General features: G+C 38.5%; 1 protein-coding gene and 1 long non-coding RNA gene across 3 annotated transcripts in view; one reads left to right on the top strand and one right to left on the bottom strand.

Moving 5' to 3' along the window:
* LOC137624326 (uncharacterized) overlaps positions 1-14,868 on the top strand; it is a 90,329-nt gene extending 75,461 nt beyond the window's left edge. The window contains exons 2-4 of the long non-coding RNA XR_011040719.1: positions 9,407-9,506; positions 9,867-10,095; positions 14,374-14,868. This is a non-coding gene — a long non-coding RNA (uncharacterized lncRNA). The remainder of the gene's footprint in view (positions 1-9,406; positions 9,507-9,866; positions 10,096-14,373) is intronic.
* LOC137624317 (PHAF1 protein CG7083) overlaps positions 7,418-26,399 on the bottom strand; it is a 40,458-nt gene continuing 21,476 nt past the window's right edge. Inside the window, exons 6-9 of one of the 2 annotated variants that reach the window (XM_068354982.1) lie at positions 25,745-25,947; positions 24,930-25,103; positions 16,331-16,477; positions 7,418-8,641 (exon numbers count right to left, since the gene is read on the bottom strand). In XM_068354982.1, coding sequence (XP_068211083.1) covers positions 8,582-8,641; positions 16,331-16,477; positions 24,930-25,103; positions 25,745-25,947 — 584 coding nt within the window. In that variant the 3' untranslated portion in view covers positions 7,418-8,581. The remainder of the gene's footprint in view (positions 8,642-16,330; positions 16,478-24,929; positions 25,104-25,744; positions 25,948-26,399) is intronic. The other variant, XM_068354993.1, reaches the window with a different exon arrangement.

Genomic DNA, 26,399 nt, shown 5'->3' with positions numbered 1-26,399 from the left:
GTGTGAATCAGCTACATGATTATCGGGTAAGTTTAATATTGAAAAATGTTATTTTCATTAGTAAAATAAATTTTTGAATATACTTACCCGATAATCATGATTTAATTGACCCACCCTTCCTCCCCATAGAACCAGTGGACCGAGGAAAAATTGAAGTGGTGTCAACAAGAAGTACTGCAGTACCTGGCCACAGGTGGCGCTTGTGAGTACACCCCCCTCTTGTATAGCGATCGCTGGCGTATCCCTTCCGTAGAATTCTGTCGGGCAACGGAGTTGACAGCTACATGATTATCGGGTAAGTATATTCAAAAATTTATTTTACTAATGAAAATAACATTTTTGTTGGGTTCCAGCACATGTAGGCTAGGTGTGTCTGGGAATGAGAAGGCATATTCACTGGCTAAGAAGGCTGCATCCGAGTTGCTGCCAAGAAGGTATCCCATTCCCTGTAATGATTTCTTACCTGACATCAAGAAATTGGTTTGCAATAAATGGCAACAGCAATGGGATAGCCTAGATGGGAATAAAATGCGAGAGGTAACAAATGACATATCTCCTTGGAGGTATAATATGATGCCCCGAAAATGGGAGACGTCTCTTTGTCGTCTCCGTATTGGTCACACTCGGTTGACACACGAGTTTCTGCTGAAGGGCCAACACCAACCGTATTGTGACGACTGTTTAGTACCTCTAACAGTAAGGCATTTGTTGACCGAATGCCCCAAGTATAACAACTTAAGGAATAGATATCTGTTTGAGGCTCGAGGTGAGGGTGGTAGGTTCATCCTTGCCAAGATTCTTGGAAATGATGTGTCCTACCATGCAAGTGGCATTTTTAGATTTATTTCAGAAGCAGGTCTTCTGAAAAATATTTTACTTTTATGACATTCAACTTTTATGATTTTAATTGAATACTCTTATATTTTATTTTATTTTATTTTTTATTTTTGTATACATAAATTAAATTTTACCGGCGTCAATGACCTTAGATGTCAGGATGCCTGAAAACTTTAAATCAATCAATCCTCAGACGAGACGAACTCCCAGCCCAATCGTGGTTACGTCTCCTTGGCCATCTCTCATCCTTAGCCCGTCTAGTTCCCAACGGTTGTCTCAGAATGAGATCTCTGCACTGGCGACTCAAGTCTCGGTGGAGTCAAGGATACGATTCCCCAGACGTCTTGATCCCTATGGGTCTCGCGGAACGGACAGACCTTCAGTGGTGGGTGGCAGACGAGAACCTACGAAAGGGAGTGGATCTTCTCGTCCTCCCCCCGGATTTGATGCTGTTTTCGGACGCCTCAAAGAAAGGGTGGGGGGCCCACGTTCTGAACCACAGGACCTCAGGTCTGTGGTCAGAATCAGAAGTGCCTCCATATAAATCTGCTTGAAATGAAGGCCGTTTTTCTGGCCCTTCAACAATTCCAACAGCACCTGGCGGGTCACTGTGGTGGTGATGAGCGACAACACCACAGTAGTGGCTTACATCAACAAGCAGGGAGGTACCTTTTCAGAACAGCTATCCCATCTTGCAGTAGAGATACTGAGATAGACCTAACTCCACTCGATTCCACTATCAGCTCACTTCATTCCTGGCAAAAGGAATGTGCTCGCCAACAGTCTGAGCAGAGCATCTCAGATAGTGAGTACCAAGTGGTCTTTGGATCGTCAAGTAAACAACAAAGTCCTGACTTTGTGGGGTTCCCCGACTGTGGATCTGTTCGCGACAGCGTTGAACTTCAAACTGCCGCTGTACTGCTCCCCAGTCCCGGATCCCAAGGCTCTCTGGCAAGATGCTTTCCAACAACGGTGGGACAACATTGACGTATACGCCTTTCCCCCGTTCTGTCTGATGAAGAGGGTGCTCAACAAGACCAGAATATCGGTCAATCTCTCGATGACTCTCATAGCTCCGCTGTTGCATCACGCGGAAAGGTTCCCGGACCTTCTGCAACTCCTTACGGAGCATCCGAGAGAACTCCCTTCGCGACACGAGCTACTCAAACAACCACACGCCAAAATCTTTCACAAAGCGTAGCTTCGCTTCGGCTTCATGCCTGGAGACTATCCAGCATCTCCTCGCAGAGAGAGGAAGTCATCCGCAGGGGTCTACCAGGCAAAGTGGAGAGTTTTCTGTGGTTGGTGTCGTGGAAGAGGTATCTCTCCACTCGATGCCACTATTCCAGCGGCGGAGTTCTTCATGTACTTGCGAGAAGAAATGCGCCTTTCAGTCTCGGCAGTGAAAGGCTATCGCTTAGCCTTAAGTCTAGCCTTCAGGCTCAAAGGAGTGGACATTTATTCTTCGCTGGAGCTTTCCCTACTCATACGTAGTTATGAACTTACCTGCCCTCAGTTGGAAGTGAGACCTCCTCCATGGAACGTGGTTCGAGTTCTCAGGTCTCTTAAGAGACCTCCCTACGAACCATTGCGCCAGGCTTCAGATTGCCACCTAACTTGGAAGACGGTGTTCCTACTAGCTTTGGCGTCAGCCAAGCGAGTTAGTGAACTTCATGGTCTCTCGTATGACATCGCCCATTCAAGGGGATGGGGGAGGTAACGTTCAACTTCGTCCCTGAGTTTATTGCTAAGACTCAGAATCCGGGAGTGCCGGACCCTCGGTTCGACTCCTTCCGGATTCCATAACAGATGACCCAGACCATCTCCTACTGTGCCCAGTAAGGAGTCTGAGGCTATATCTGAAAAGAACAGCTGCAGTTCGTCCCTGTGCAGGCATTGTTTGTTAGCACTGGGAGGTTGAAGAGGAGAGGGTTACCAAGAACACCATCTCAGCATGGATTCGAAAGACAATCCATCTGTCCCTGAATCCTGACACTCCTCCATCACGTCGCCCTAGAGCTCATGATGTCAGGGGAGTTGCTACGTCCCTGGCCTTCAGAAAGAACTTCTCAGTGACGCTGGTTCTACAAGCAGGGGTATGGAAGCATTAAACGACCTTCACATCCCACTACCTGCAAGAAGTGACCCACAGGAGGCTCGATATGTTCTCTATCGGCCCTGTGGTGGCTGCACAACAGCTGGTTTAAACCTCAGGCTCCTTAATGGATGAGTAGCAGAGGGTTGAGAGCATTGTTACCCAGTTTTAGTGTGCATGAAAGAAAAGGTATGTCTGGCCCTTATTCTCTTCTTCATCCTCCCATCTCTTGGGGAAAGCAGCATCCTGGGTTCTCTGCACAGCTGACCTAAACCACTGCAGGTAAACCATGTTCCCTTGTGTTCCTAGTATTAAGTTAATACTGTCGCGTCCCCATACCCTGACGAGGTGGTATTGGGAGAGTCCTAGCCTAAAGTTTCCATGTAAAGAACTTCAGGTCAACTTCCTAGGACGAGTCACACATATTCCTTCACACACAGCTTGTGTAGGCCGCAGCCCTTGCATAGCAAGTTGCGAGCGAGGTGCAGGGACTCTTTATTGTTGAGTACTGACACACTCAGATAATGAGTCCCCGGGAAAAAGCCAAAAGCCAGTATGGCTGGGACTTATTCCACCCTTCCTAAGGGTTGAGTCACCCATATTAAATAGCGTGGTTTGTATTTCAGTTATGGACCAAATGACAAATTCGGAGATAATTTGTATTTTTCCTATCTATACAAACCTTAGCTATTTAATCAAACTTGCCCGCCAGCCCTGAAGTCCTACCTCTAAGCAAAGTGAACTTACCACACAGGTGTGAGGGGGGGAGTGTAGCAAACTACCCTCCCTACCCCCCGCTAACTAGCGGTGGGGTAGTAAACCCTCGTTAGAATTCTAATAGCTCGTCCTTTCAGCTACGCCGAAAGTAATTACCCATATTAAATAGCTAAGGTGTGTATAGTTAGGAGAAATACAAATTATCTCCGAATTTTTCATATTTACCTTATCCTTTACTTCCATGTTGGAGGTGCTTCCAAATCAAATACAGTACTGTACTTTTTGTATTCTGTAATGAGTATTGTACTATACTGTACCCCCCCCCCCCCCCCATCATATGCAAGGATGTCCTTTTGACAGGTTTTATTATTATTATAGTTGCTAGAGCATAATCACAAGGTATAACTTGTCATCTGTATACCAGTTCATAAAAAGGTTTAGCTTGTCATCTACAGTATATACCTGTAGTGTGTATTGCCCCGTCACCTTTCCCACTGTTATCCCTACATCAAGGGGTTGGTAGCCTGATGCGCCCTCTCCAGTGCCTTCTATCAAAAGCATCCTCTTCTGTCCTTATCATCCTTCACCATAGCTCATCATCTTGGTAGCTAGTAGGTTGGCCAGGGCTCCAGCCACCCGTTGAGATACTACCGCTAGAGAGTTATGGGGTCTTTTGACTGGCCAGACAGTACTACATTGGATCCTTCTCTCTGGTTCGGTTCAGTTTCCCTTTGCCTACATACACACTGAATAGTTTGGCCTATTCTTTACATATTCTCCTCTGTCCTCATACACCTAACACAAATTACTAAACAATTCTTCACTCAAGGGGTTACTGTACTGTAATTGTTCAGTGGCCACTATCCTCTTGGCAAGGGTAGAAGAGACTCTTTAGCTTTGGTAAGCAGCTCTTCTAGGAGAAGGACATTCCAAATTCAAACCATTGTTTTCTAGTCTTTAGTAGTGCCATAACCTCTGTACCATGGTCTTCCACTGTCTTGGGTTAGAGTTCTCTTGCTTGAGGGTACACTCGAGCACACTTCTATCTTATTTCTCTTCCTCTTGTTTTGTTAAAGTTGTTATTATTTATAGAGGAGATATTTATTATAATGATGTTACTCTTTTTAAAATATTTTATTTTCCTCTTTTCCTTTCCTCACTGAGCTATTTTCCCCGTTGGAGACCCTGGGCTTGTAGCATCCTGCTTTTCCAACTAGGGTTGTGTGGCTTAGCAAGTAATAATAATAATAATAAATGTGTGCCACCTTCTCTAGACCCCCCCCCCCCCCCCAGGTCCTCCCAAGCCCTACTCGCCATCGATCTTCAACATGAATTTTACTCAATCAGCAATATCTGATATTAATTTAGTGAGATGTTGTTCCTAATTTAGTGAGATGTTCTTAATGCAGTTTTATGACTTGCTCCTTCCTCTTAACCCTTCCTTCCCCCTTTATAAGCTACTCCTCCCCATCATTAGTAAGGTTTTATAAGTTACTCCTTCCCACCATTAGTTGGATTTATGTCACTCCCTCCCCACGTTAGTTAAGTTTTATAAGTTACTCCTTCCCCTCGTTAGTTAGATTTGTCACTCCTTCCCCACGTTAGTTAAGTTTTATAAGTTACTCCTTCCCACCATTAGTTGGATTTATGTCACTCCCTCCCCACGTTAGTTAAGTTTTATAAGTTACTCCTTCCCCTCGTTAGTTAGATTTGTCACTCCTTCCCCACGTAAGTTTTATAAGTTACTCCTTCCCCTCGTTAGTTAGATTTGTCACTCCTTCCCCACGTTAGCTAAGTTTTATAAGTTACTCCTTCCCCTCGTTAGTTAGATTTGTCACTCCTTCCCCACGTTAGTTAAGTTTTATAAGTTACTCCTTCCCCTCGTTAGTTAGATTTGTCACTCCTTCCCCACGTTAGTTAAGTTTTATAAGTTACTCCTTCCCCTCGTTAGTTAGATTTGTCACTCCTTCCCCACGTTAGTTAAGTTTTATAAGTTACTCCTTCCCACCATTAGTTGGATTTATGTCACTCCCTCCCCACGTTAGTTAAGTTTTATAAGTTACTCCTTCCCCTCGTTAGTTAGATTTGTCACTCCTTCCCCACGTTAGTTAAGTTTTATAAGTTACTCCTTCCCCTCGTTAGTTAGATTTGTCACTCCTTCCCCACGTTAGTTAAGTTTTATAAGTTACTCCTTCCCCTCGTTAGTTAGATTTGTCACTCCTTCCCCACGTTAGTTAAGTTTTATAAGTTACTCCTTCCCACCATTAGTTGGATTTATGTCACTCCCTCCCCACGTTAGTTAAGTTTTATAAGTTACTCCTTCCCCTCGTTAGTTAGATTTGTCACTCCTTCCCCACGTTAGTTAAGTTTTATAAGTTACTCCTTCCCCTCGTTAGTTAGATTTGTCACTCCTTCCCCACGTTAGTTAAGTTTTATAAGTTACTCCTTCCCACCATTAGTTGGATTTATGTCACTCCCTCCCCACGTTAGTTAAGTTTTATAAGTTACTCCTTCCCCTCGTTAGTTAGATTTGTCACTCCTTCCCCACGTTAGTTAAGTTTTATAAGTTACTCCTTCCCCTCGTTAGTTAGATTTGTCACTCCTTCCCCACGTTAGTTAAGTTTTATAAGTTACTCCTTCCCCTCGTTAGTTAGATTTGTCACTCCTTCCCCACGTTAGTTAAGTTTTATAAGTTACTCCTTCCCACCATTAGTTGGATTTATGTCACTCCCTCCCCACGTTAGTTAAGTTTTATAAGTTACTCCTTCCCCTCGTTAGTTAGATTTGTCACTCCTTCCCCACGTTAGTTAAGTTTTATAAGTTACTCCTTCCCACCATTAGTTGGATTTATGTCACTCCCTCCCCACGTTAGTTAAGTTTTATAAGTTACTCCTTCCCCTCGTTAGTTAGATTTGTCACTCCTTCCCCACGTTAGTTAAGTTTTATAAGTTACTCCTTCCCCTCGTTAGTTAGATTTGTCACTCCTTCCCCACGTTAGTTAAGTTTTATAAGTTACTCCTTCCCACCATTAGTTGGATTTATGTCACTCCCTCCCCACGTTAGTTAAGTTTTATAAGTTACTCCTTCCCCTCGTTAGTTAGATTTGTCACTCCTTCCCCACGTAAGTTTTATAAGTTACTCCTTCCCCTCGTTAGTTAGATTTGTCACTCCTTCCCCACGTTAGCTAAGTTTTATAAGTTACTCCTTCCCCTCGTTAGTTCGATTTGTCACTCCTTCCCCACATTAGCTAAGTTTTATAAGTTACTCCTTCCCCTCGTTAGTTAGGCTATTCATAAATCATCCAAAGAAATAATTTTTTTCCTGGAAATGCTCTTAACCCTTTTACCCCCGGGGTATTTGGAAATTTCCAACCCTTAACCCCCAGGGGGTTATTTTTTTCCCAGCACATTTTGCAGTATATTTTCTTCAAATTGCTCTAACAGCCTTAATTTTTGTCAAAGAGAGGTCAGGTTGGTCTCATTCTCTTGGAAAATGCCTGAATTTTCTAAAAAAAAATTATCAAAAAATATGAAAAACAAATTTTTATAGCATTTTTTTGCAAGGACGTACGGGTACGTCCATGGGGGTAAAGGGATGGCTTTTGTGAAACGTACTAGTACGTCCTTTGGGGGTAAAAGGGTTAAGTACTGTACTGTACTCCAATGTGATTGAAATAGTTTTAAGAATATTACTCTACACCTATTACTTCAATGTAATTTTGAGTAAAAACTTGCCCCTTTATTTTCACTTTGGTTAAAAAAAACGTACTTCATGTAAAAACACTTTATTTAGAAGTTTATATGAACAGCTCACAATGGTTATGCAGACCTAGTAAGCTTCCATAAAATACAAAATTCACAATCTAATTAATCATGGAAATCAAAATTGTCATGGTACAGAAGGAGCGTATCCATGACTTTAGAAATGTTAATTTTTTTTCTATAGTCATCACTGTCTTCAAATGAGGTTCACATTCTCCTTGTACACGCGTACATATGCACACACACACTAGCACACTCGTGCACTATCTTCCTGAACACAACAAATGTGGTCAGGTAAATTGTGTATATATTTATATATATATTATACAGTATTAATATTTATCAAATACTGTATACTGTATGGTATCAAAATACCATTTTTTTTTCTGATGTGAGGAATAAAACAAATCCTTCACATAAGATAATGTGCAAAATTGATTTAAACTTAAGACATACAATAATACATTTTAAAAGTTTGCAAGTCTTGCCTTGTTGTTCTTTACATCATAAACAGAATCAAACTAGAGTTTACACAACCATAACTTAAAATATATTTGTATTTTACCTGCAAGACGAACAAAAAGTTACAATTTTTCTTCATATACCTGTGTTATTGAATACAATAATGAATAAAAGCCTCTTATATTGCTCTGGCAAACAGCACTGTGCATTAACCCTTTTTTTTTTCCTTTTTTAAATTTGTATTTTCTTTCTATGTTAGCACATTGAACATCATTCACAAAACAAACTCTTAGTGGTATCACTCCTACAAGCATGAAGATATATATATTTATGTATATATATAAAATGTAATATTATATATAGATTTTTTTTTTATGGATAATCTTTTTGTATCCTTAATTTATGTAAATTTGTCCTTTCCATGAAATGGAGGAAGTACACATTGCCAATAAAACTCATAATCCACTACTATGCATGTAGACATCATTAGTACTGTATAAGGAACTATAATTATCAAGATCACCAATACAAATGACATCGATCATTGCAATGATTTGCGCAAATACGGCGGTGACATTTTCTAAGATAACGTTGGGAGAGGGGAAAAGGGTTAAAGCAAACCAAATCCTCATACAATATTGTATTAATAATTGTCTGTGATTCTCTACCACTAAGTTTTATCACTTCGACATCTTGCCTAAATCCAGTACTATGCCGCTTCTTCACTTTCGTATAACGTTACCGACGCTATATGTCCATTTGCCATAACCTGCAAAAAAGAGTTATTATTAAATTAACAATGTATGTGGATACAAAAAATGCAAATACATCTTACAAGAACTTTAAAGTAAGTAAAATTAATATCTCTGATTATTTTAAAACTGAATTAGCATAACATTCAAGAGATGTAATGATGAAAGATGTGAAAGAGGAAAGAAATTAGTAGAATGATTGCAAGTACAGTAATGAATTTTCTCCACGTACACCACAAATGGGGTTAAGTGACGTGTAGAACCAAGACAGCTTTTTTAAATAGCTTATACCTGAACAAAAAATTCCAGGCAAGAACTGTGACGATTTCATTCACCCCTCTGAAACTTGGAAAATCCTTGCTGGCAATGCAGTAGGATCCTATGGTTCCTAGCTGATTATAACTAATTATAGTTTTTTTCTTTAAAGTTCAATAAAGCTTTTCCAACAGCCACAATTCTATTACTAGTCATTTTAGTAACCTTTGGAACACCAGAAAACTCTTAATGAATAGATCCACAAGCTAAATGCTAAGAGCTTTGAATATTTTGAGGCTTGAAAAATTGACTAATGGGGACCTGGCCAAACACTTGGTGGGGGCATTGGGGATGTTTTTGTTGGTCTACCAGATTGTCTAAAGCTAAATGACAAAAAACTTTTTTTTTTTTTTCTTTTTTTAATTAATCATATGGGAATGATCGTGTTGCTATTTACTACTCTAGCTACTATTCTTTTCAGGTAAAGATTGAAAGTTTGGGACTACTCTAGCTACTATTCTTTTCAGGTAAAGATTGAAAGTTTGGGAGCCTACAAAAATAAATCAACATAACGGTGATGGTGATACACCTGTCCCAAACAAAGGCCCCACCATGAAGATCAATAAGGTATGTTCCTTAACTGTAAGGTTGTTATGAATATTTTACTTATTTGGAGTTATTAGGCCATGCTCAATAGAAAGAAAGGAATTATGCATTTTATCATGCCAAAGTATGGTTTGTATGAGACTGCGGATTATAACTTTATTAAATGAAGTATTAATTAAAAGAAAAAAAAACTTCGTTAAATTGATTGCCTTTTTCTTTATTTCATTTTGATTTATTGTGTGCAACCAAGGGATCACTATTATAGGTTGACCCTTAACAAGTTCTAGTTAGGCTAAGATGAGTGACTTTTTTATCATCAAAATACATGGTTTCATCAAGACTTCAGATTTCAAATTTCTAGTCTTATTTTGGATATTTCAGGTTCAGTAGTATTTGGTATTACCTGCTGCATTTTATAGGAAGTGGTGTTGTACGAACATTTCTAATCCACAAACTGGTGCTGTACGGATCTTCTAACTAGACTGCATGTCAACCTTCAAGAACTACTGCATGGACAAGAGGGATTCAAGGACTAAATACAGTTAGTCTGGCAAAAAAAACTCTTTACCAAGATGATGCAATGAAGCTTCTCTCCTCCATTTGCAGACATGTAAGTTTGGCAAAGCATTACCGTTTTCAAATTTTCATTAGTGTTATGGCTTTAAAAATCACAAATATTAGTAATCTATATTTATTCTTAGATAGATACAAACTTCCAAGTTATAAATAAGGAGTTTAATTGTATGTCTGTTTTCTAAGACAAGACAAAAGAGAAGGGCTTTGCTGGGAATTATAATAGGTTTCTAAGGGCAGTGCTACGCTGTGCAGCAAGACAGGCACCATTCTACTGCTGTCTTCATCTTGCTTCTCTACGCGCACAACTCCTCTCCATGGACACTAGATTATCCTTGCAGAGCTTTCTGTACATTTTTGCATCTTAAACATGTTTTAGTGTTGCTAAAGTGTTTCATGGACTTGCCCCAGACTTGAAGGTTGTCCTTGTGGAACCGCCCCAGACTTGAAGGTTGTCTTTGTGGAACCTTCATGAGTCAGGCCAAGGTAAATCCATATCCCTACTGCTCTTCATGCTGTGGTAAAAGATATTCTAAAGAATTTCCATGTGAGTATTATAGGCATTGGCTACCAGTGGGAGAGGACAGATTGTCATCTTCAGGTATCACTAAAGAAATGCAAACTATCTTCTGTTACCCATTTGTGCAGACTGTCTATGAATGCCTGAGAATATTCAACCTGTCCTGTCAATATCATACAACGGGTCACTTTCCTCGCATACTGACCTAGATGTCAGTCTCAAGTGAGCTCGTCAACATCAGAACTGGCGTCATCAGCATTGGAGGACTAGTGTTCTCTAACAAAGTTGATATCATCTTTCTGTGGCAGACGACAGAGCTAGGGTGTGGAGATTGAGGGTGAATTCTTCCTTGATGGCAGTCTTGTGGAGATATTAATGGGAAGGATTGGTGTGTAAATAGCACTTAGAATTACCAAATTTGTCAGTCGATGCGTGAAAGCAGCCGAGGATGCCAAGACTGACGAGATTCCAGTGAGAACAAATCATTGGAAATATCCATGCTGGTCAACAACCAAAGGTTATTGAGACCTGGATTTCAGTACAATGCAACAAACAGCACTGATTGTCCATGCAGCAAAAGACAGAGTTACACAACTCTATGTCAAGATCACCACCTGCACTGACAACACCACTAGTTTCTCCTGCAGGATGAGAATTGACTTGGCAGAGAATTGGCATTCGCCACAGACCTAATTTCGCAGAGACTGACTGTCATTGCCCGAAACCATTCAAACCTGTCTTCTTGACATCATGGTAGGGGTCCCCTTCTTTAGAGATTGACAGAAGACGTTGATGTCACCAGCGTTTCGACAACGTCGGAACTGGCATCACCAGCATTGGAGTTATAGTGTTCTCTGACAAAGTTGCCATCGTCTCTCTCTGGCAGACAGCACAGCTAAGGTCGGGAGAATAAGGGTTGAAATCTTCATAGATGGGTGTTTTGTGGAGGCAAGCATCATATGGAGTGGCACTGCACTTGACCAGAAACTTGGATCAACTGTCTTCCAAAACATTGGCCCAGGTCGAGGCAGTGTAGTAAATGCTGCTAGTTACATAGACTAAGAATTGAAAACCATGTTGCAGCACGTTTTCCCCATCATCAGAAGCATATGTTTCAGCAGGATAACACTCGTGCCCACACTGCTATGTTGACAATAAACTTCTCCAGCAGCATAACCACTGCCATGAGTCCAGATTGAAAACTCTATAGAGCACTTGTGAGACAAAATCCAGAGAAGGCTTAATGACATTCAACGGCATAACTGCTAGCAATGCCAATGGTGGACACACCAACTACAGAGTTTATACTTTTTGTATCAATAACATGTGACATCACATTCACACCATTTCAGTCCAGTACAACCTGAATATTTCTCAGGAATAGTCAATGCAGAGAAGCAGAGCAGGACATGAGATTTTGTGGATCTAAAATCATCGAACATGGTAAAAAGGGAAAAACACCCTATGGCAAGCATTGATAAAAAGCGACCAAGCTATTAATTAAGCAAAGCGTTTATGGAATTATATGCTAATCCTTGATTCTGGCAAATAACCCTCAAGAAAAATTAGCTCTTTCCTAGTGTTCTTTGCTAATATGCATTTTCAAGACAAGAGTTTTATGGGTTGGCCGGCCACATGGTGATAGTTAAGACTAACTGAAACAAGTACAACATTAATGCGTAGTATTTGGTGCCATCATGACAAGGGGCTAGCCCAGGGAGAGGGACCAAATCAACCAGGTCCTTAAGGAGAAGCAGAGCAATAATGTTGAACAGCCCATCTTTAAGAGTCAGATTTACTTTTGATAGGATTTTTCTAGCCTCGTAAAGGCTGCAGGAATTAATCGGGAGGATCTCCTAAGTCGTCCTTGTTTCTGGAGACTCGAGAGTTACCCTTATCTAATGCTTCCTTGGCTATGGCCAACTAAGGTGACTCAATTCTGGGTGTCTAACTGCCATGGAATGCCTTCCTATCTTTTTGCGGGAAGACAAGGTTTCTCTTAAATCATATATCAAATGTTGAATCTGTATCTTCCTTTACTGGATTGGAAGACAACGATGCCTTCCTAGCAGATGCAAGACCTGCCATGCTTGCATAGGAAGGGAGAATTGGGAGGAGAGTGCGTGTAATGGAAGGGTATGGTGTTTCTGTATAATGAGAAACATCCATGAGGAAGCTTATCTGGCAAATATGCTTGTAGTGAAGACATTCTTGTGGAACCACACCTGAATCAGGTTGAGCTACTTGCAAAGCTGAAGTATCCAGGATAGTGAGTCAGGGAGATGTGTATCCGTTATGCGTGCATCTAAAGGGTCTCCTGTTGGTGATACACATTGCCCTTGTCTTGGATCAGCGTGCTGGCAAGACTACATCCTGGGACTCTTATAGAAAAGAAATGTCCAGAGATGTACACACTAGAGAAGCTTCAATAGACACAAACTTCAGGAGGACATGCTAGAAAGAGTAGGCGAATGTAAGGCAGAGCAGAACATCTGAAAACTGACTCCCTAAAACATGCGTGTCTGGGAGAAGAGCATGTGCGAGTTGCTCCATAAGCCCAGTCCAGCAAGGCTCATTGGAAGGAGAGTTTTTAGTAGAAGATGGGACTGGAGAGATTAATTCTCTGCAAGTAAGACTCTGGAAGTGAGTCTGGAAAAGCTCCCAGGTGAGCCATTACCCGAAGGTTTTCAGAAAAAGTAGACCATCTACAAAGCGTGTGCACAATCTGCTCTTAAGGACAAAGCTTTCAATGGTGGTGAAGGTTAGGCTTTTGCTCACTGGATTTCCCATCTGGAAAAGCAGAAATTGAGAGGCATTTCCCTCGTGAATGAGCAAGAGAAACTTATCCCACCCTGCAGTCAACTGAACACTGGAGGCAGCTGTGGGAGGAATTTCTCATAAGTTTTAAGGCAAATTGAAGGATGCCTCAGAAAACACTCAAGGCAAATTGAAGGATGCCTCAGAAAACACTCCCTCAGAAGGAAGGCTGGACTACACAGCTTGCCCATTGACACTGTGTCTATAGGGAGATCTTCCATGATGATGTGGAGAAGTGGTAACAGAAGGGTACTTCCCTTGGGAAAGAGTACTAGGGAGAAACTCAACCTCTGAAGGAAGACTGGAGTCAACACAGTGTCTCACATGATAGCGGCTGTAGGAAAATATAGAAATTCCAAGACGAAGTGAGGAATGCCACCCGAGAAGTCTATGATCCTCTCTGGAGAGGGGAGCAATTGGCAAGGTTGGAAGAACCTTGAATTGATTCAAATAGCTAATGTTGTGGAGACTTCCTTGTATCCCCTAAAAGTCCTTGGACAGGCGAGGAAAGAACAGGGAAACTCGTCACTGCTTTCTGGGAAAGGCTGCTCCTGCAGGGGGGGGGGGAGGTCCACTCCATAGGCACGTTTACCTGTAAGTCCTCGATTCTGCCTATAGTCGAGTCTCCCATTTCCCTAAGGTCTCCCTAACATGTGGAAAAATAAGGCAAATGTCAAGTGAGAGGCTATTGTATGGATAACAATTCCTTCAGAATACTAGGCAGAGATGAAACTAAACCTGTTGAGAAAACACTTTCAAGAAGCCCTTGCATGTGGGCAGTCTCTGAAGGCATCCAGGGTAAGAAACACTTCTTAAACTCAGAAGGCCCAATCCCCCAAAAGACGGCTGAAATCTAAGCAATTTGTGTGTGTTTGTGTAAGGTGGCTGCTGCTGCTATCTATTCTTAGTAAAGGACGAGGTTTTGTATTCATGTAAAAGCAATTAAGAATTTCTCATGTAACATCTCTTCATCCACAGGCAATGAGTGAAGCAGAGAGAGATGCAAAGATGGCCAAAATGTTCGTGAAAAGAACCCAAACCCTGTCTTGACTTTACGCATCATTCAGCACCTATCAAAAATGTGATACAGAAAATAAAATCCCTGTTTACTCTGATATTTTTGGCCAAATGGACATTGACAACGAAGAACTGCAGTGTAAAAAGAGCATTAAGTTACAACTCAAATCTGCTAAAGCCTTTTAATTTTTTTACCAAGAAAATTGGATTTACAACTATTAATTCAATATTTTATCCCACTGAATATTTTAACTAATCAAAAAAATTTTGCAAATATTAATTTTTCAAGTTTCTGTATAATCTTTCTTGATTTTCAGGAAAATTATTTGAAAGAATTTTAAAAGAGTGTCTTATCTTTAAATGCAATCTATGTGCCATCAATTGTTAACTATTATTAGTCTCAGTTGTACAAATACCTGTTATAACTATACAGTAATAAATAGTTCCAAGAAGCAACTTTGTTTACAAGGCCATCCTACAACAGCATGAAGACATGTAAAATAACTATCTCTCAGCCAAGATTGTATTCGTAATATTTTATATACATTTTCAAACACTTGACTTTGACTAACATTTAGATAAACACATCCAAAATAACTTTATAGCCCCAATATGCATAAAAAAAAATACTGTAAATTCCAAAGAGTTCATACATCCCATTGTTACTCCCACGTACATTCCATTATACAACACCAAAATGAATTGTTACAAGGAACTAAATTCATTCTCAATTTGCTATTTTATATATGTTAGATCTTACCATATACAGAAATGTGTAACATAAAAATCATGGTAATTCCTGTGACATTGAATAACTTTAACAGAATATTTGGCACATTTTTGGGTGTTTGAAAAGGTAAAAATCTTGAAAAAGTGGAAAGCTGCATTTATGGCGGGGCTACATTGGAAATATATCAATTGAAGAATTAGTGGCTGTATATAAAGAGATTGGTAAAATCTGAATACTCAAATGAGTACAAAAGTGTCTGGGAAAAAAAAAAAAATAAACACACTTCACATGGTTTGAAGGATGAAAGAGTGAGTAGTTACCAAAGAAGCAGGGCAAGAGTCCTAAATCTAAAGTTGTATTTAGAAAGATAGAAGCAATCTTAAAAACAAAAGTACTAAACTGTTTAATAACAAATGTTTTCTCAAGACAGGTTGCAACTTCCTAGAAGGCAGAGTGGATTTAATCAATGCTTTAAACTAGTAGTAGTTTAATCATTAGACCATATGAATATGATAGTTGCTTTTAACCCTTTTACCCCCGGGGTATTTGGAAATTTCCCACCCTTAACCCCCAGGGGGTTATTTTTTTCCAAGCACATTTTGCAGTATATTTTATTTAAATTGCTCTAACAGCCTTAATTTTTGTCATAGAGAGGTCAGGTTGGTCTCATTCTCTTGGAAAATGCCTGAATTTTCTCAAAAAATTATCAAAAAATATGAAAAACTAATTTTTATAGCATTTTTTTGCAAGGACGTACCGGTACGTCCATGGGGGTAAAGGGATGGCTTTTATGAAACGTACCAGTACGTCCTTTGGGGGTAAAAGGGTTAATATCCATTCTTGCCAATGCCCTACCACTTGTCATGGGATTCTTAAATATGCGACCTTGTTAAACTTTGCAAGTTAATATAAAATACAACAGATAAACCCACAAAACAAACGAATGGTTTCTCCTCAAGGTGCTGAATAAACAAGCACAGCAAACCAAAGTATCCCCTTTCACATTACCAAAAAAATAATGTCCTACTACAACTCGAAATGTGAAATAAAGGGATTTTGACGAAGGAAAAATCTATTTCTGGGCGAGGAACCTGTGTCGCCCAATGAAATGCTCCTTAAAGCACCATTTCAAAGATATAAAAATATCTAATTCTCACCTCAAATACATAACAAATAACTAACTCTCACCTCAAATATTATATCTTGATATGCATGGCAAAATGTTGAGCCAAAGGGGTTTGATGTATTTGTTGAGGATGACCTGTGAAGAACCACAGGGCGTCCGCGGGGTTTGATCCGAGATCCAAGCGTGTCCCATAATGTCACACTCTGCACCTGTAAAACAATAAAACGACTTGTAAATTTAAAACTGAAAAGTTACCTGAAAGATCTTTAATAAGTTGTTTATTATAAGAGGTGATATAACCCAAGAATATTTGAAATTAAAATGGTGCTAAGACAAAAGCAGAATGAAACAGATGCCACTATAAATCTATCACTTAGCAAATCTTTGAAGTTCTGTTCTTTTCTTTTCTAGCCAGTGCAGGATGTACAATTTTGAGATTACTCAAGAACTATGATGGAATTACACGAATGATTAAGACTTTCCTAGATGAAATCATTTATGAAATGCCAACACAAGAGCCCATGCCTTATGTAAGGTAGGGCAATCTAAAACGAACAAACAAACAAGAGGAAAAAAAAAAGGAGTATCTAGAAACTGCCCACCTATACTACCATTAAGCTCGAATTACCTACATTATAATACTTTGATTGCAAAGAAAAAAATTGTGGACCCTCATAACCCCCCTGTCATAAACCTTGTAAAATGGAATGGCGCAAGGAGTGATTGCCAAGAAGAATTGCAAAGGGAAGCCCTATAACAATTTTACACAAACGACAAGATGGATACTAATACAACTTTACAGAACGAGAATGAACCTCAACACAGTTTACAATCCTTTCAGAAAAGGTACAACAATTTATAACTATGCAAAACTCATGAATGAGGAACAAGGCCAACAAAAAAATGGCATGGATGAAATGAATCAAGCTATGAATTTATGCCTCAAATATAACAAACCTCAAATCAAGTTTTTTTTTTTTTCTCAATCAAACTCATCGATCATAAAACCTCTGTCATCCTAGACTCTCAAATCTTGCTACCTCCCAAGTGAGGTATGTACTGTATTTACTTGGCACATTACACAGTCAGATCGCCTATTTTCTATTCCCTCAAAGAAAATTCTGGATATTAATGTAGGGCATATATATTAATTAGTAGTTTTTGGAATTTTGAGGGATAGAACCCTGAATAATGACTGGAGTAAACGGCAATTAGTCTTTTTACCAAATGTACAGTCATACCTCATGCTCAGTTGTGAACTGGTTCCAAGACTCGTGACGTAACACATTAACCCTTCTCAAAATTAATTAGACAACATATAAAACCCATATCATCAATAATACAATGTCATTTAAAAGTTCCATTTTTCTATATTAAAAAAGAATTAAAGAAAAAAATTACATGAATCCATAAGACGTATTTACGTACAGGTAATTTTACTCCTACAGCCCGGCACTTTATTTTTGCACAAAGGAATTCTAGTAAATATAATAAACTCTATATATCAATGGTTACAATTTAAGAAATTTATTTAGCTGTAAGATAAAAGCAGTTCTAGGACTTGAGTGTATAAACTTAAGCACAGGGGCAAATTAGAAATGGCTAATAGAAAGTTGAAAACTACACACAGCAATCTGTGAAATAAGAAAACATCTGGCATGACTGTAAATGCTTGCACACAAATAAAGTATTTCAACTTGAAATTTTTGGATTACGTCTACAGGATTTCACAAATTTTCAAGTCATATATTCAAAGTAGATAACTTATACAAAATGCCGTGAGGACAAAACAATGAAAATTTATGAAAACATAGCAAGGACAGGATAATTAAAATTTACGAAAACATACTGAAGTTTGTCATGAAAGAAATGAAAATGGGGCTTTAAAATTACAATGTTTGTTGCAAGTCAAGGGAGCTTTAGGCTAGAAGATTACGATGTTCTAAGAGTTCAATAAACACTAAAAAAAATTCCATCACTGCGGTACATCAATACCAAGTGTTTAATAAGTAACACAGCTTCACACAGAAGTTATGAAAATAAATAAAATATACGCACATTCCAATAAACAGCAGAGTCCAGGATACAGGCATCAATCCATTGTTGTAGGTATCACAATCAGCATGCAGACAATATGTAACAAGAATTCAAATATGCGTGCTGGATTAGTTGTTATGTAGCTTCTAAACAAACATGGAGGTTAAATAAAAACATTTCCAGCAAAGCATTAGTTATGAACTTAAAAAGGCCAGAATATATGATGGTTTCAGTAAATAACGGTAGATATACCAGTTGGAAATCTTACTGATATTTCATACCCTGAACAAAAATGTTGAGTTGCAAATGACTACCGCAAATCTTAAAGTTTCCTCTCAAAATAAAAAGTGCTTTAGAGAGTCCCATCAGGCCAACATTTAATAAACAACTGTTTATATTAATACATTTACTTCTCAAGATATTCAGTTTCAATTAAATTGAGATTTACCTTAAACTGTTTTAACAAGTTACTTTTATAGTTTCATTTTCACTAAAAGTAACTCACAAAGTAAATCAAAATAGTTATGTAAATTTATAGTCTCTGGCAAACATTGTATTGGAATCGTTAGCAAATGAACATGGCCTAACTATTTTGTAAAGCACACAGAATAAATTGTGCACAGTGGAGCTAGGAAAAATTAGAACGTGCAAATAATTATGAATATTTCAATGTGCAACTTTTATGTTGTTTCAAGGAGAAGAAGACTACACGGTTTCTTTCACTTAGGACAATCACATCAAATGTTTCATTGTATTCACTCTGGATGTTATCACGATTGGAGCTCTCCTAGTTATGATTAACTTGCGATAAACCAAAATGCTTCAGTACTGTATACTATTCCATTTGTAATATAAAATGCAACAATTGTACAAATAGTTTAATCGATCAAATATGCTATTTATTAATGTGTTCCAATGATACCATAAACATTAACTCTCATAAGCTTAAATAGGTTGGAATATAAAAGGTTTTTGTTTTCATATATTCCCCTGTGACCGCGGGGGCATATAAAAATTAGAATAGCGCCGTTATCCCTGCGTGTCGTAAGAGCCGACTAAAAGGGACGGGACGAGGGGGCTGGGAACCCCCTCTCCTGTATCTACATCCTGTGAGACATCAACAAAGAGATGGAACTAGGGGGAGAGTGACTGCTCCCCCCACTCTAGTTTTGGGGTGTTTGAATGTGCGTGGATGTAGTAAGATAGAGTAAAAAATGTGAAATTGGAAGTATGTTTAGGAATAGAAGGATGGATGTATTGGCCTTGTGTGAGACGAAGATAAAAGGAAAGGGTGAAGTGATGTTTGGTGAAATGTCTGGTAGAGTGTCTGGGATTGAAAGGGGAAGAGCGAGAGAGGGTGTGGCTTTATTGCTGAGTGAATGGATGACAGGTAAAGTAGTGGAATGGAAGGAGATATCATCTACGTTAATGTGGGTAAGGGTTAGGTTGGGTAGGGAATGTTGGGCGTTTGTCAGTGCGTATGGGCCAGGTAGTGGGAAGAGTGAAGAAGAGCGGAATGAGTTCTGGAATGAATTAACTAGGTGTGTAGAAGGACTGGGTAGAAGGAATTATGTAGTTGTCATGGGTGACTTAAATGCTAGAGTGGGCGCTGGAGAGGTAGACGGTGTCATTGGGAACCATGGCGTACCAGGTGAAAATGAGAATGGTGAGAGACTGGTAGATATGTGTGTTGAGCAAGAGATGGTGATAAGTAATAGCTTTTCAAAAAGAAAGATAAAAATAAGTATACATGGGTAAGAGTGGCAAATGGAAGAGTAGTAGAAAGGGCATTAATGGATTATGTGTTGATAACTAAAAGAATGTTTGGAAGATTGAAAGACGTGCATGTGTTTAGGGGTATGGCTAACGGTATGTCTCATCATTTTTTGGTGGAAGGAAAATTAGTTGTAGCAAAAGAGTGGGGGAATAGAGTAGGTGGATGTAAAAAGGAGCTAGTGAGGATTGAAGAGCTAATAAAACCGGGGGTAAAAAGTAAATATCAGGAAAGGTTGAAAATGACATATGACGAAGTGAAAGTAAGAGAAACTGGCAATTTAGAGGAGTGGAAGTTAGTAAAAAAAAATTTGGTGGGATTGCAAGTGATGTGTGTGGCAAGAAGGTTGTTGGAGGCAGCATGAGGAAGGGCAGTGAATAGTGGAATGAAGGAGTGAAGGTAAAAGTGGAAGAGAAAAAGAGGGCTTTTGAAGAATGGCTGCAGAGTAATGGTATAGAGAAGTATGAAAAATTAGAGAAAAACGTGGAAGTAAAGAGCAAGGTACGTGAGGCAAAGAGGGCAGCTGACCAGAGGTGGGGTCAGGGATTAGGTCATTCATATGAAGAAAATAGGAAGAAGTTTTGGAAAGAAGTGAAGAGAGTAAGAAAGGCTGGCTCAAGAATTGAGGAGACAGTGAAAGATGGAAATGGAAGGTTGTTAAAAGGAGAGGAGGCAAGGAAAAGATGGGCGGAATATTTTGAAAGTTTACTGAATGTTGAGGATAATAGGGAGGCAGATATAATTTCTGTTGCTGGTGTTGAGGTGCCAGTGATGGGAGATGAGAATGAGAGAGAGATTACAATAGATGAAGAGAGGAGAGCACTAGATGAAACGAGAGTAGGAAAAGCGTCTGGTATGGATGGTGTGAGAGCTGAGATGTTGAAGGAAGGGGGTGTGACTGTACTTGAATGGTTGGTGAGATTGTTTAATATGTGTTTTGTGTTGTCAATGGTACCAGTAGATTGGGCTTGTGCATGTATTGTACCACTATATAAGGGTAAGGGAGATGTGCATGAGTGTTGTAATTCAAGAGGTATTAGTTTGTTAAGCGTAGTTGGAAAAGTGTATGGTAGAGTAATGATTACAGTAATAGGATTAAGGATAAAACAGAGAATGCAATCTTAAAAGTACAGAGTGGTTTTAGAAGAGGTAGGGGTTGTATGAATCAGATTTTTACAGTTAGGCAGATATGCGAGAAATATTTAGCAAAAGGTAAGGAGGTGTATGTTGCGTTTATGGATCTGGAGAAAGCGTATAATAGAGTTGATAGGGAAGCAATGTGGAATGTGATGAGGTTATATGGAGTTGGTGGAAGGTTGTTGCAAACAGTAAAAAGTTTCTACAAAGGTAGTAAAACATGTGTTAGGATAGGAAATGAAGTGAGTGATTGGTTTCCGGTGAGAGTGGGGCTGAGACAGGGATGTGTGATGTCACCGTGGTTGTTTAACTTGTATGTTGATGGAGTGGTGAGAGAGGTGAATGCTCGAGTGCTTGGACGAGGTTTAAAACTGGTAGACGAGAATGACCGTGAATGGGAGGTAAATCAGTTGCTGTTTACGGATGATACTGTGCTGGTTGCAGACGAGGAAGAGAAGCTTGGCCGATTAGTGACAGAATTTGGAAGAGTGTGAGAGAAGGAAGTTGAGAGTTAATGTGGGTAAGAGTAAGGTTATGAGATGTACGAGAAGATAAGGTGGTGCAAGGTTGAATGTCATGTTGAATGGAGAGTTACTTGAGGAGGTGGATCAGTTTAAGTACTAGGGGTCTGTTGTTGCAGCAAATGGTGGAGTGGAAGCAGATGTACGTCAGAGAGTGAATGAAGGTTGCAAAGTGTTGGGGGCAGTTAAGGGAGTAGTAAAAAATAGAGGGTTGGGCATGAATGTAAAGAGAGTTCTATATGAGAAAGTGATTGTACCAACTGTGATGTATGGATCGGAGTTGTGGGGAATGAAAGTGACGGAGAGGCAGAAATTGAATATATTTGAGATGAAGTGTCTAAGGAGTATGGCTGGTGTATCTCGAGTAGATAGGGTTAGGAACAAAGTGGTGAGAGTGAGAACGGGTGTAAGAAATGAGTTAGCAGCTAGAGTGGATATGAATGTGTTGAGGTGGTTTGGCCATGTTGAGAGAATGGAAAATGGTTGTCTGCTAAAGAAGGTAATGAATGCAAGAGTTGATGGGAGAAGTACAAGAGGAAGGCCAAGGTTTGGGTGGATGGATGGAGTGAAGGAAGCTCTGGGTGATAGGAGGATAGATGTGAGAGAGGCAAGAGAGCGTGCTAGAAATAGGAATGAATGGCGAGCGATTGTGACGCAGTTCCGGTAGGCCCTGCTGCTGCCTCCGATGCCTTAGATGACCGCGGAGGTAGCAGCAGTAGGGGATTCAGCATTATGAAGCTTCATCTGTGGTGGATAATGTGGGAGGGTGGGCTGTATCACCCTAGCAGTACCAGCTGAACTCGGTTGAGTCCCTTGTTAGACTGGAGGAACGTAGAGAGTAGAGGTCCCCTTTTTTGTTTTGTTTCATTTGTTGATGTCGGCTAACCCCCAAAATTGGGGGAAGTGCCTTGGTATACGTATGTATGTATATTTCCTAAATAACTTGATATTATAATTATATATTTGCACAAAAGAATTGTATAATAGTAGCTCCAAAGAGATGTATTGTAATAGCATTTCTAAAGTAGGTTAAATTTCCAATTTGTGAAATAACAAATTTTGCCTTCAGATTGGTGCAAAAACACAATTACTGTCGAGTACAGTAAATTACTTGGTTTATTGTATGGAACTACAGCAAACTTAGAGCTGGCTATATAACTTGCATTGTAAACTTTGTGTTCAGTACAGTATGAAAGTTTTCCTCACGGAGGAGAGTTCTAGAACTATGGAAAAGTTTTCAAACTTATTGACATAAAAAGAACAATGGAAAAGTTTTCAAACTTATTGGAGAGTTCTAGAACTATGGAAAAGTTTTCAAACTTATTGACATAAAAAAAAACTATGGAAAAGTTTTCAAACTTATTGACATAAAAAGAACTATGGAAAAGTTTTCAAACTTATTGACATAAAAAAAAGATCGTTAGCTCTAATAGAGAATAAAAACAAACAAGTTGCCAGCCACCAATATAGAAATGAAATTATCCTTTCTCCTTTTATGAATTTAAATGGAAAAGGTGTAAAAACTCAGTTAAGTTCAGATTTCGAGTTTTTTGTCATTACACGGATGTAACCATTTTGAGGCAAACTCATACTTGACTGCCAAACTCTAATACTTATGAAACAGTTGCTTTTTATATTGATAAATGTGTTGACCTCTTAGGAATTCATATGAAAAAATATAATAGTCAAATTCCAATCTAACAGAAACCTCAGAGGTTAAAAGTTCTGTTCTTTTAGATTCGATGTTGTATAATCTTTCTTAATTTCATATACACTGCTTTGAAAATATAATCAAACTCCCTTATTTATCTTACTAATTGTGCCTTACCTGCAATACAATATATTTAAAAAATAACAAAGTTGTATTCTTTGGTGCACAATATATTTAAAAAATATCAAAGTTGTATTCTTTGGTGCAATATATTTAAAAAATAACAAAGTTGTATTCTTTGGTGCACAATATATTTAAAAAATAACAAAGTTGTATTCTTTGGTGCATAACCTGAATTCATGTATTTGACTATCCAACCCTAAGCATAAATATTGATTTAGATATAAAGTCTGGCTGTGATAAGTAATATCACATTATGTAACATTACTTCACTGTTATGAGTGCCATTAACATTATGCCCATTACTTAATTACTATATTACTTACAATTATAAGTGACACAACAACAAGTCTGAAATAAAAATATGCTAAAGCAAGGTAAGTAACAAGATACACCGCATATGCATAGATTACTCTTTATACATACATATACCCAGGCACTTCCCCAATTTTGGGGGGTAGCCGACACCAACAATGAAACAAAACAAAAAAGGAGACCTCTACTCTCTACGTTCCTTCAGCCTAACCAGGGACTCAACCGAGTTCAGCTGGTACTGCTAGGGTGCCACAGCCCAACGTTATCCCTGCGTGTCGTAAGAGGCGACTAAAAGGGACGGGACGAGGGGGCTGGGAACCCCCTCTCCTGTATAAAATTCCTACGAGACACCGACTCTTTATATGGTACAGATAAGGTGTTCATATTCTCTGGCAAGAGTTTAAACCGAATTACGAATCTTCTCACTGGTACTCCAACCGTTTGTTTCTTCAAAATGGAAATAAATGAGAAAAACTGCACCCACTTTAAAATATTTTCGTATTACAATACAAATCTACATCACTTCAAATATGGAATCTCACAAGAAAATGTGATATGATATGCCCTATGGTACAGACTGAGCTCAACTTGCAAACTCAATTGGTTCCAAGCAGCTGTTTGTAAGTCTAATTGTTTGAAAGTTAAATTTTGACCTAGAGTAGACCTAACTTGAAACCCATGCCTATGATTTCCAGCAAAAAAATTCAACATATAGTCGTGTTTCATAAGAAATAGATATCAGGTTACTACAAATGTCGTTTTGCTTACTGGATTAAGGGATTTAATATTGTTCTATTACAGTGTTTCTGTATCTTATATTTGTTATTTTCAGTAGGATTTGTGTTGTATCTCCAAACGTTTGTAAGTTGGTGCCATTCTGTACATGAAAATGAACCTGTAAGATCTTGCTAATCTAAGCCAGTAGAACTTTTCTTTTTATTTGGTGACACAGATTTCAAGTTTCTCCATGCACGTGAACTGTTAGATATGTTTACTACAAATTCTTCATGCAACAAAAATACAACAAAAATCACAAAGGCTCTCACTGTTATGGTAGATGGTAGATCTATGAGCTGCGTTGTGTCTTCCGGTTGACGAGGGACAGTCAAAGGTAATTCAAACTCGCATCTGTGGTACATATTAAAGTTGTAATGCCCCGGGAAATTTGTATGAAGCACGAACTTCTTGGCACGCTGAGTTTTGGCATCAAAGAGGATATCCTGAAATGCGATGGGTTGTTTAGACTGCAGTTTAAAATCAACAAAGACAATTACATAATTATTTACTTACTATTGTTGGCAAGTGTATGCGTAATTGTCTCAAAATGTTTATAAAACCTCCAAATTACATCAACTAGAAGACATCATCACCAATTGTTAAGATTAAATTCTGGCCCGAGATTTATGAAACTTAGTATAAGAGAAAATCTAGGTAAAAATGGAGTTTTTATGATAAAACAAAGTTTTATGAATACTAACCTGGCAGTTATATATATAGAGATATCAGCTATATATATATATATATAACTGCCAGGTAAGTACTATTCATAAAAATCAATTCTTCCATTAATGCAAAAAATTAAATTCATATCACAAAATAATCAACTCTCATAATCCCCAAATAATAATTTTGATTAACCAATTGAATTCGGAAAGCTTGAAAAACGCCTTTAGGAACTGCTGTATGGAAATAATCTAGTACTGACAGTAGTGAAAATGTAATTAAGGTGTACATGGTAGTGGAATTGTGATGTAATGGCAAGTGGAAAAGAAACAAAAGAATAATTATAAACCAGAAACAGTAGATCTTTAAAATAAAAAATCTAATTTACATAGTATTCTACACTACGCGAGAAGCTTACCAATCCAAGGGTAAAGTAGTTGAAGAAAAAGTCCGATCGCGTGGTTGCTTTTCTTGCGTGAGCGTTGTGTATTTTCATTTTGTCTTCCGACTTGTAAAATATTCGAGATGGGGCTCCTAACGCAACAGCTACTTCCTGACATGATGCTCCGAAATAAATAGTCTGAGTAAAATTTTGTCTTGATTCGTGATGCCGAGACCTCCCTGTGCAGGAAAATAAAGGCCATTAGACGAGGTTAAACTGTAACGCAGGTCTGAAAATAGTGACAAAACTTTTCTCCTTTATGTAATTTTCTTTCTTTTTCAGAATTACTGTATTAAAAAATGCAATATTTACTAAAACTAAACTACACTTTAACTTACAAATAAAAACTGCATCAATTATAATTCAAAAAGTGTTATGCAAGAGGAAAAAAAATCCCAGTTCAGCCAGAGACAATGTGACTTAATAACCTCTTAAGTTTCATTATTAATTTTAATTATAATAATAAATCAAATAATATTTATAATTCTAATCATTTTAATAATAATTTAAATTGATAAACTGATTAAAAGAAAAAAAAAAAAACAGTTGAACAGCTCGCATTCTTACAAACGAAACACTTCAAAATAAACAACTGTATGATAAATGTGTACACCAAAAAAAAATTAATAAC

This window comes from Palaemon carinicauda, chromosome 2, assembly GCF_036898095.1.
Source record: "Palaemon carinicauda isolate YSFRI2023 chromosome 2, ASM3689809v2, whole genome shotgun sequence".
Classification (NCBI taxonomy): domain Eukaryota; kingdom Metazoa; phylum Arthropoda; class Malacostraca; order Decapoda; family Palaemonidae; genus Palaemon; species Palaemon carinicauda.
Note: the sequence above shows the minus strand (reverse complement) of the source record. Positions and strands in the feature narration are given on the sequence as shown.